Source organism: Myxocyprinus asiaticus, chromosome 44 (genome assembly GCF_019703515.2).
Source record: "Myxocyprinus asiaticus isolate MX2 ecotype Aquarium Trade chromosome 44, UBuf_Myxa_2, whole genome shotgun sequence".
NCBI lineage: Eukaryota > Metazoa > Chordata > Actinopteri > Cypriniformes > Catostomidae > Myxocyprinus > Myxocyprinus asiaticus.
The window spans coordinates 11255738-11267363 of NC_059387.1; the positions used below are offsets into that span (position 1 = coordinate 11255738).

The following is an 11626-nucleotide window of genomic DNA, read 5'->3' on the forward strand; positions in this document are numbered from 1 at the left end:
AACATTGATACTTCGTCAAAAGCATACAACAGATGACTTTTTCTATTCTTGATTAATTTACGTGACAAGCTTGTTACAGAAAAACATTATACAATATTTTATATGATATAATTTTTTATGAAAATATATTTTATATTTTAGATATAAAATATGTTATATTCATATTCACTACAACAAATAAAGTTTTACATGGCCAACGATATTCTTAAATAATTTTTTTCTCAGAAACAAATATGTGCAACATCCAGAATTGATGTAGAAATTGACTAATTGAAAATCTTTTCTAACTGACAACTTGACAACATTTTCCAGCACCGTTAATTTAGGAAAGATTTACATGTTTTATTTTATTTTTTTATTTATTATTATTATTATTATTATTATTATTATTATTATTATTACTACTATTATTATTTTATTTGAAATACAAAATTTGAATGTAGACAATATGAATATTAATTAAGTAACGTGACGTTTGCCCAATACGCAGTTGCGTTTCCAAACGCTACAGAAAGGTTACTTAGCAACGTTCAACGATGCTGGCAACACTAGCTTAACCTAATTAATATAGGCCAAGCCGTCACTATGCAAGAAGTCACGACCTGGTCACAACCATCCTGTCAGCAGGTATTACTAATTTAAACCTGAATACAGTGTAAAAATAAAGAAAAACACACTTTAGATAGTTTATTAGTATTAAAAGTTGTTTTTCATAAATGGCGTGTACACGTTATTTCAAACTGTCATCTGTTGCCTTGACGACGGAAGCGTCAGTCTTTCGAATATTTACATTTGAAAATTATAGAGTGATCTCCATATCTGATCTGACACATTTTGTCCTGGATTACGATCTTCAGAGATACTTCAGAGATAATATACACTGTCAAAATTGGTAACGTGCAATTGTTACTTTATTTACAGTACTTACATTTATATCAATTTTTACTTATCAAACCCTTGAAAATTGTTTTGTTGTTGTAACCTAATGTACTAAGGTTGATTCAGTGGCGTTAAAATACTGTATATACTTTTGAATCAAAACAGTTAGAGGTTACCACATGAAGCACATTTTTTAGGTTAAAATGTTTATTTATTTATTTATTAGTTTACTTCAACTGACAAGAAGACGATGTCGTCCATCAATATCGACGAGCGCTCCTCCTTGTTCGTCGGCGATCTCCACCCGGACGTGACCGAAGAGATGCTGCTCAACACCTTCATCCCCTTTGGTCCGATCTTCTCTGTGCGGGTGTGCAGGGACAGGGAGACATTGCTCTCCCTGGGGTATGGCTATGTTAATTTTGTTAATCTCGCTGATGGTAGGTGAACTTAAACTTGTAATCAGATCCATTCTGTGTAACTGGCTTTATGGAAACAGGTTGGTTACAATTTGAAATGCAACAAATGTAACGTATGAATGGGCCATCAAAAACTAACATGAACCCCCACTTTTAGCTGAGAATGCCCTAGACACCCTCCTCTTCCAGGTGCTTATTGACAGGCCCATGAGGATCATGTTTTCCCAGCGAGATGCCACACTTAGGAAGACCGGGATCGGAAACATCTTTATTAAGGGTCTGGCGAAGAGCATCAATAGCCTGGCTCTCTACGACACCTTCTCCACCTTTGGTGACATCCTCTCGTGCAAGGTAATGGCTGCAGTTTGGCCACAGTTAGATCCTGTGCCAATCTTTGTCAGCTGTCTTTTATGCATATTTGAATGTTTTGTGCAATTTTGATTTTGTTTTTTCATCAAGGTGGTCTGTGATAAGAACGGCTCCAAGGTGTATGGCTACGTCCACTTTGCCACCTATGAGGCTGCAGAGATGGCCATTAGGAAACTAAATGGCATGATGTTAAATGACCAAATAGTGTAAGTGTGATTATTAATTCACTTACATTGTTGAAGATGCTGAATGTCTATTGTCTTCCAAAACTTGACATAAAATGCCTTACACTTCACATACTAAAACTTATTTACATGTATGCTGGAGAATCATACTTAGATGAGCCCGTTTTGTGTTTTTTAGGTCTATTTGCCACTACAAATTATACGAGGAGCGTCAGGCTGAGCGGATGGCCAGTTTTGAGACAAGGAATCAGGACCACCAGAGGCAGTACCCGGTATCCATCACAGACCCCCTTTATTAGTTATTATATCTTTAGTGAATAGTGATGTCTTGAGGTGTAGGCTGACTTGTGATCTTGACTCTTCGCTCTTTGTTTTCTCAACAGGGTGTGTGTCTCTATGTGTCCAATCTGCCGTACAACATGCACAACGAGCAGCTCCGCACAGCATTCTCCCCCTTTGGAACTGTCATCAGTGCAAAGGTAGGGTGGCCATTAGTTAAAAAAAAAGAGATAAAGTAAGTAACAAAAGCCTACGTAAAACACATTGACTGTTCTGGGTTCAGATGATGATGGAGAACGGGTGGAGCAAAGGTTTTGGATTCGTGGCCTTCATCTCAGCTGAATCTGCCACTAAGGCTGTGGCAACAATGAACGGCCGTGTTGTTGGCGGCAGACTTTTAAGTGTTGTCCTGTCCCTGCACAACCAGGAGAAGTCCCGACCTGGCAACAATGAGCATGAGAATGAGTCACCACCTCCTGCTCTGCGCCCCATCCCGCCTGATGTGCCCTCTGGACAGTTTGTGGCCACTGTTCCTCAGGTGAGATGTGCTACAAAAACATTTACAGTAGGAATTAAACACACAGAATTATAATAAAAATAAAAACAGGATAGGGTTAACTGAATAGAATATGAGCAGTTGACATGAAATACCGCAACTTCATTTTGCATATTTCAAAGGTTCCCGACTCCGTGAGTGTCTGTCCTGTTAACCAGCTGGTGCGGCTCCAACCAAACTCTCGACGGGCTGCAGTGGGTGTTCTCCCTCAGGGTGAGTAGCCCCTCTTTCTGGACTTTCTTTTCTTTCTTTAAATCTCTTCCTGTAAATGATGCTTCAACAGCAGCCAGACTAACAGATTATAATTGATATTCAGTTGTCTTATCTCTATTGACTACTGATTGATGAATGCACATCTCTGACTCTAATGTCACAGGTGAGAGTCTCCGCCCACTGATCTCTGCAGCCCTATTGGACGTTTTGAACTCTGAGCTGCCACACCTGCTGATATCAGTTCCTTTTAACTGCAATGTCAGTGCTCAGGGAACCTCATTCTTATATATGGCTACTGAAATCAGGTTAGCAGAACTTGAGCTAGAGTGCAACAGTCATGTCTGTTTGTGTATCCAGGTGAATGAAAAGCTCTTGTTTGACAATCGTCAAACCACAGAGGCTTCCCTGAATCACAGGATCTGAACCAGCCTCACCGCTGACATCGGCTCGCCCTGCCTACACCGAGCCCTGATCGAGCTACTGAAGATGTTCTCAACAACGGTGAGCAGCTCCACTTCTTACATGTCAAACTTAAAAAATACCTTTTTATGGGGAGACATTAAAATTGCATTGACTTGAGCCAGTATGTAACCAGCCAACAACATATTTATCAGCACCCTAGCAACCACTCAAAACACATTAGCAACACTTATTGTCATGGCAGTGACTTTTGCATGGGCAAGCACTGCTTACATTTTCATCAGATTATGTAAAAATGCAGTTCTTCTAATAGTTATTGAGTGGACTTTATGTAATTCATTCTTCTCTAGTTTTATCACTTTTACAGATTTGATAAAAGCTCTCTTTTTTTCTCTTGTGCAGCAGCAGATTCGACTGATGACATCCAGAAGTCTACTATTCATTCACAGAGCTCACGACCGACAAGACCCGTGTCCACACAGTTTCTCGAAAAATGAGATGCATTACATTTGGGTAAGTGTAGACTCCTTCAGTGCATCATGTTTTACACTTACAAACACTCAAATACTGTTTTCAATGTCCTTGACTTGTCTTTCCCTGCTTTTTCTTCCTGCTAGCATCTCGGACTCTTCACATCACGCCTGATGATGCAGAAGACTTCAAGAAATCAGGCCCAATGAGAGCAGTTCCTGAATAGGTTCAGAGAAAACCATCTTTCACCCATATAAGATCACATGATTTTCATCATCACATCACCTGTTGTCTCTATGTCTCTCTTTACAGCAACAGTCGAAAGTACTTCTTCATTGCTGGGAGGCTGGCTCATAAAGTCTTTGGAGAGCACATTCACATCAGGTCTGAGCTGCTCCACATCCTGGACCGTTCTAAGTCTCTACGCCTTAAGGTCAGTGTCTTTGTATTTTCTGTGTGAACTACACAGCATGTAGACCTTCTAAGACCTACTCTGAATGCATGTTATTTGTTTAGTGTGTAACACGCAATATTCATGTGTTATTAGGAGAATGAAGTCCACAATGAAGTCCTGATGTCCAAATAATAAGAAGAGGAAGCCAGTAGTCTCTTAAACTTTTAAACAATTTAATAAAATAAGCATTTGTTGTTGTTTTTTTATTTATGTATGGTTTGTTTTTGACTTCATCCTGAATAAGTCTTTGAGATTGAAGCACTCGAAATGCAAACATTTAACAACTTAAAGCTAATGTTGGCAAGTTTCTTGATGTTATAATAGTGTACTTTCTCCAATCCTTGCTTGATATCCAGACTCAGTTATAAGTAAGCCATTTCTTTTCAAGAAAGAATTATGACCATATGGATGTGGTGCTGAAAACGGAGGAGTAATGTAGTGCCCTTTTTTCTTTAGGATTTCAAAAGTGAGCAAAGTACAATTTTAAGGATATCAAAATTGTCAATAGGATGTCTTTTTTTGTCTATTTATCTTTGGTATGAGTTTGGTTTCTTCCATGTCATCCTGCAAGCAGCAAGGTTTCTAGCATTTCATTTCTCCGAACTTGTGTGTTTCTGTATCACAGTGTGAAAGGATGCCTGGACTTCATGGATTTCTCAGCTATGTTGGAGCAGCATGAAAACATGATTGTTCTTTGATCCAGACAACTCTTTATACATGGTGAGCATCATCTAATATTTTGTGTTATTGTGTATAATTTAGGGCTAGGATGATGTAATCAGGAATCGACGATATTTTACAAAGATCCTGATGCCAATTCCGACACTCGATTAACAGACGATGATCGACAATATCAGGAAATGGCAAAACCATGGATCTGGGAAGTCAACAAATATATTAAACAGTAACCCAGGGTGTGAAACTTGCGCCCACAAAATGCGACGAGGCTGAATCCAGTACGCAAGCTCCTCATTATAATTTCATGTCATTTTTCTCATCTAATGCCAAGTTTACATTACACGATTTTAGGCCCGATTTTCACTCGCCAACAGTTTTGTGGAGATCACTGACAAAAGCCCGAAATCATAGGCAAATCAGAGCTCGCTCCCGTGAGCGACGAACGCAATGTATGAATAATCAAAGACAAAGGCTGTTGCCGATGTCAGCAAGATATCTAGCATGTTAAATATCTGGACCTGTCTGCGATTCCAAATCGCGCAATGTGAAATGTGTTTTGACTGAATACAACTGCAGCGTTGACCTACAGCCAATGAGAGAGCAAGAAACGGGGCACGGGAAGTTTCAGTGGGAGGAGTCCTGCTGTACCTGCAACAGAACATCAACTAGCATGGCTGCGGTATCAAGAAAGTCTCATTGGACTGAAGAAATAGAGGAAAAATTAGTGGAACATTGGCAGGAACACCAGTGCCTATTTGATGTTTCCTCTGAACTGTACCACAACCGGGTGGAGAAAGAGAAGTGTTGGAGAGAAATTGCCAATTCTCTTGGGCAGTCAGGTAAGCAAATAGGTACTTTTTCATATTGTAACCAATAAAATATATGATGCCTTTACACATTATGTAAAGGTGATTAAAAACATACACATCATATTCTGAAATGCATAACATATGATCATGCATTTGTTTTCGTATCTCGTATCACTTCTCGCATGTACTCTGATGTGAAACGTACTTTGGAGTCCAGGCAGAGTAGTCGGGAATTCATCAATAGTGAAATGTTTTATAATGTTCTCCCGTCGCCGATTCCTCTTGTAATTTGAAAACCCCACGACTTCCATGACAAGACAGAAAGTTGTGTAATATGAACGGTACCACAATCCGACGTCTTTGAAAGTCGTGTAGTGTGTAGGAGGAATAACTGCAACAGGCAGATGACCTGTAAGACGTCTCTTAGTGACACCTGCCAAGAAATGCTGTTAGTCACAAAGACACACGCTTGAAGAAACACACTTTACTATATTTTTAAGAACAGAGACAAAAGAAAAGCAATCAATGCTCGTGTCTGATTCGCTGTTTGTTCAGAGGCATGCAGAATGAGCAGGAACAGGTCTCATTCATCTGAAAACTGTTTGCAAGAATAATGTTGACTATGAGAATGCTGCAAATGATCTCCGATCATCTCAGGAGGTGCTGTGAGTTAGTTAACTTTATTTCCACAGAGCAGCTTGTGGTTAACATGCTCGCATTGTACTTGCAACTCTGCAGGCTCAGTAATGTATATCTTTGTATTAAAGAAACAAAGACGAAAGTAATTAAATCATAAACAGTGTTTCCCATTAATTACCTAATAATTTGTCCGGCCACAGTTTCATAATGAACTGGCATATATTCATAATATTGGCATTATATTCATGTTGTTTAGCCGGAGGGCAAGATGCAATTATTGTAAGGTCTCTAAATCCGTTATCACGTAAACCCCAATGAGGAATTTATGTATTGCAACTTTTTATAACCAAATGTGCATGTGATAAAACACATCCTTTGCAAGTGATATGGGTACTTTTGATGTTAAAATATTTCTAGCCAAATATGCAGGAAACAATTTTCTGTATATTGGTTTATGTCTAATGCTGTGTTCCATTCAACTTGGAAAGGTGGAATTTCCTGTTAGGAAAACTTCCTATTAGGAAAAGTGCAATTAAACACCACTTGAAGTTGGACTTCCAACTTGGAATCTCATGTGGAAATCTTAAAAATTCAAATTTTGCAGAGATGCAAGTGTGTGACGTCACACAAACATGTCGGCACCCAGGGAGATGTGCAAAAGTGACTATCGATCAATAAGTCAAAGTTCCTATTATGAACACTCCCCTCGATAACCACCAGAGAGAGCCGTCACCCGAATATTAACTGTTCTTACGAACTATGATTCCCATTATCCTCAGCGGGACTGATTACAAAGCACCTGTAACCCATTTCATGGACTATTTAAGCTCTGCAAACACAGGGCTTAGTGCGAAGTCTTGTTTTTGCCCCGGCTAACAATTCTGAGCATTTTTCTATTCTAGTCTGCCTGTGTTTAAACTACTGCCTGTTATTATCATCTTGATTCTCTGCTGCCTGCCTTTTGACCTTGATCTGTTCCTGGAATACTCTTTGTCATTGTTTTCTGCCTGCCTCGACCCTCTGCCTGTTTTGTGACCACGATTATTGGATTTGCCTACGTTGCTGTATATTTTGGATACTGACCTCTGCCTTTCTGTGACCTTACAAGTAAAGCTGCAAATGGATCTACCTTCTGGTTCTCCTGAGTCTATGTTACAGAAGACTTCACCACCTACTGATCCAGCAGCAATTTTTCAGCTCTCCAACGGACTCTCCGCTCAGGCTGATGTACTGGGAGTTCATCAGCAACAATTACAACAGCTGACCGCATTGACAGAGGAGATGGTGAAAACCTTCACCTATCCGTGACAAACCCGTCTCCGCCGACACCTCAACCAGATCCAGCGGAGAATCCGACAACACCAAATCCCATCACCGCCAATCCACGACTCGCCTTCCCAGATAAATTTGACAGCACACCTTCTAAATGTAAGGGATTTCTGATGCAATGCTTGATGTTCATGGGCCAACAGCCTACACCTTATCCCACGGAGGAGAGTCGCATTTGTTTTGTATGTTCGCTGCTCACCGGGAGGGTGTTGGATTGGGCTACTGGCGTGTGGTCTAATGAGGGTTCAAAATTCACTTCATTCACCAGCTTCAAACAACACTTTCACAAGGTGTTTGAACATCCCGAGGGAGGGGAAAATGCTGGCAATCAGCTGCTCTCTCTCCAACAAGGAAGAAACACAGCTGCCGAATATGCCCTGTCATTCCGCACTTTCGCTGCACAGACTGTATGGGTTGATGACACCTTCAAAGTGCTGTTTCGAAGAGGATTATACATTGAACTGCAATCAGAGTTGGCATGTCATGATGAACGTTGAACCTTGGACCAATTCATTGATCTTGCCATCCATATTGACAATCTCCTTTGCTCGCGGAGACCAGTTAAACTTCCCTAAACATGCACCGCAGGAAGGGGTCCACAATTCACTGCTCGGGTCTGGACGACCTTCTTCCGTCAACTAAATGTCAACATCAGCCTCACCTCTGGGTACCATCCTCAATCCAACGGGCAAACCGAACATCTGAATCAAGAAATCACTCGTTTTCTCAGGATGTATTGCCATCAAAACCAAACCGACGGCAGCCGGTACCTGCTGTGTGCAGAATACTCCCAAAACTCACTACAGAAACCATCCACGGGCATGACTCCATTCCAATGATCCATTCTGTTACGAACACTCCCTTCGATAACCACCAGAGAGCACTGTCACCCGAGTAGTAACTGTTCTTACGAACTTCGATTCCCATTATTCTCAGCGGGACTGATTACAATGCACCTGTAACTCATTTCATGGACTATTTAAGCACTGTAAACACAGGGCTCAGTGCGAAGTCTTGTTTTTGCCCCGGCTAACAATTCTGAGTGTTTTTCAATTCTAGTCTGCTTGTGTTTGAACTACTGCCTGTTATTATCGTCTTAATTCTCTGCTGCCTGCCTTTTGACCTTGATCTGTTCCTGGAATACTCTTTGTCATTGTTTTCTGCCTGCCTCGACCCTCTGCCTGTTTTGTGACCACGATTATTGGACTTGCCTATGTTGCTGTATATTTTGGATACTGACCTCTGCCTGTTGTATATTCTCTGTGACCTTACAAGTAAAGCTGCAAATGGATCTACCTTCTGGTTCTCCTGAGTCTGTTACAGTTCCGACATTACATGATATAAAAGCTTGTTTAACAAACGCCTGCAGAGACAGGTCCAAAACATGGTTAATTACTCTCTTTTGATTATCATACACCTGTAGCACAAATGCTAGCTTTGCAGCATTGTTTATCAGTTGGGTTGTAGGAGACGTTTTTGATGAAAGTCAAACACCTGCTAAGCTAACAGGAGTGTTGCAGTTTTGTTTCCTTACACGTCATCTTCCGAGCATCTTGCCTTTATGGTCAGAGATGTCAAGTTGGAATATTGCACATCTGATTTTGAATGGAATGAGCATTAGCAATGCTAGCATTTGTGCTACAGGTGTATGACTATCAAAAGAGTGTATAATTAACCATCTTTAGTACAGTGTTGGGCAAGCTACTCAAAATGTAGCTAGCTAAACTACCAACTACTCAACAGAAAAATTAGATAATCTAAGCTAAAAGCTACACTTCAGAAAAAGTAGCAAGTTACACTACAAGCAACACACCAAAAGTAGCTTGCTACATTTAAGCTACTTGCACAGAGCATACTGTCATAGACAAAGAACCTAAAAGACATATTCGCATGACGTTTATCAAAGCCATGTACAGTATATTACAGTTTAGTGCAATACAAGTCGTCACTTTTATTGGTATAGCACTTTTCACAAAACACATTGTTTCAAAGCAGCTTTACAGGAAATCATGCATTAACAAAAAAATGAAACTGTAATATATAAAATGTCTTACAGTGATCATTGTGTAGTTTGATTTGTAAAATGTGTATAGAAATTAATTAAATAATAATTGTATTTAGAACCCCTGTGAGCCAGCTGAAGACGACTGTACAGTATACAAGTATACAGTAGTTGCAATACGTATGTGCACGTAAAACAAACAAACAAACATGTAAATTCATATTTTGGCATGCTACCTATTCGGACCTATATGTTCAACATGTAAAATCACTATTTTTACATTTTATTTTTCATATTTATACTACCTCTACAAACATGTGTTCAATATGAAAAATCTCAATTTTTTACATTTTTATTTTTTATATTTATACTACTACCTCTACAAACCCATACACATTTAAACGTAATTTCATTTCACATTTCTGTATAAAAACTCTGCATACTTACAGTATACAATTCATCTTATCCTGTAATTCTGTGTCTAGTTGATTATTTCTGTATGTACTGGAAGCTTTTGATAAGAGGCTAAATTCCTTGGTGGTGTGTGTGTGTGTGAGCACATATGGGCAATAACAACTATTACAACTATTTATGCACCATTCTGTAGTTGCATGGTGCTTCAAAGTACTTCAAAGAATACCATGTTACTACCATGCAGGTTTGGGGAGTAACGGAATACATGTAGGGATTACGTATTTAAAATACAAAATATAAATAACTGTATTCCACTACAGTTACAATTTAAATCATTGGTAATTCAAATACAGTTACATTCAAAAAGTATTTTGATTACTGAAGAGATTACTTTGCATTTTATTGTCATTTGTTTCATTTAATATTTAGTCCTTTTAGATGGAAAACATTTATCCATATAAATGATGCGATCCAAAGTGCATTTGAACAGCGCTGAAACACTTTCTTATGATGTGTTACATTCATACGAGCAGACAGAGAAGTGAGTTTGAAGTAAGTTTGGAGCAGAAGAAATAGAAATAAACCTTGTGTAAATTGTCAGCTTTACGCTAAGCTAAAATGCTATTTCTATCCATTTTACATGCGCGTTAACAGGTATGATTATATTTTTTTATCAAGAAAATTCATGTTGGATCATAATTTCTTTTTTTCTAGTAATCGTATTCTTGATGATAATTTTTGTATTGTTTTCCTGTAAAAATATCTAAAAATCCTTAAAACAAGATCAATTATATTAATCTTGTTTTAGAAACAACACTGCATAAGATATTTAGGTTTTTCAGAGAATGTATTTTTAACATGTGCATTTTGTCTTACTGTACTGGCAGAGTTTTTATAGTCAAAACAAGTGAAAAAATCTACCAGTGCTGAAGAAGTAATCCAAAGTATTTAGAATACGTTACTGACCTTGAGTAATCTAACGAAATACATTACAAATTACATTTTACAGCATGTATTCTGTAATCTGTATTGGAATACATTTCAAAAGTAACCCTCCCAACCCTGCTGCCATGGTAATTTGATATATGATTACCATATTCATATACTATTGTATTTACATGGTGCTTCGAGGTAATTACAAAAATACCATGGTACTTCGCTATATTACCACATTGATATACCATTGTATTAACATGGTGCTCCCAGGTTATGGTACATATCCAAAAAAAAAAAACATGGTAATGTCATGGTACTTTTTTAAGTGTTTTTGTGTAGGATAACAATTGTTTTGATACTCTCTTGATTGGAAATTGTCTTTACCTGCAGAAGTCATTCACAATCTGCACACGTATTGAACATAATAAAGACTTTCTTCTTCACTGGCAAACGATAGAATGTATTTGCAGGTTTGGTTTCCATTGATTGATTGTAGATCCACTGCAACCAGTTTTATCTTTATTTGCCGTATTATAAAATAATCCATAAACTTGTTGACAAGTGAGAGCTCGCA

The 11626-nt window shown here is 38.6% G+C and overlaps 2 protein-coding genes across 2 annotated transcripts in view; one reads left to right on the forward strand and one right to left on the reverse strand.

Moving 5' to 3' along the window:
* The window catches only part of LOC127434728 (uncharacterized), a 49419-nt gene extending 39202 nt beyond the window's left edge, over positions 1–10217 (reverse strand). The window contains exon 1 of the mRNA XM_051687670.1: positions 10150–10217. The gene's annotated coding sequence lies outside the window, so the exon portion shown is untranslated. The remainder of the gene's footprint in view (positions 1–10149) is intronic.
* On the forward strand, positions 1130–7679 carry LOC127434217 (polyadenylate-binding protein 1-like). Its single transcript, XM_051686781.1, has 10 exons — positions 1130–1319; positions 1456–1649; positions 1758–1873; positions 2031–2124; positions 2236–2331; positions 2415–2669; positions 2810–2900; positions 3064–3205; positions 4104–4224; positions 7530–7679. Exons 1-10 carry the CDS (start codon positions 1130–1132, stop codon positions 7677–7679), a joined length of 1449 nt encoding a protein of 482 aa, XP_051542741.1.
* Positions 10218–11626: the final 1409 nt, after the last annotated feature.

Coding starts and splice junctions, on each gene's coding strand:
- LOC127434217 (XM_051686781.1), top strand. CDS start 1,130: ATGTCGTCCATCAATATCGACGAGCGCTCCTCCTTGTTCGTCGGCGAT. Junction 2,125..2,235: donor ACCACCAGAGGCAGTACCCG/GTATCCATCACA, acceptor TTTTCTCAACAG/GGTGTGTGTCTCTATGTGTC. Junction 2,901..3,063: donor AGTGGGTGTTCTCCCTCAGG/GTGAGTAGCCCC, acceptor CTAATGTCACAG/GTGAGAGTCTCCGCCCACTG.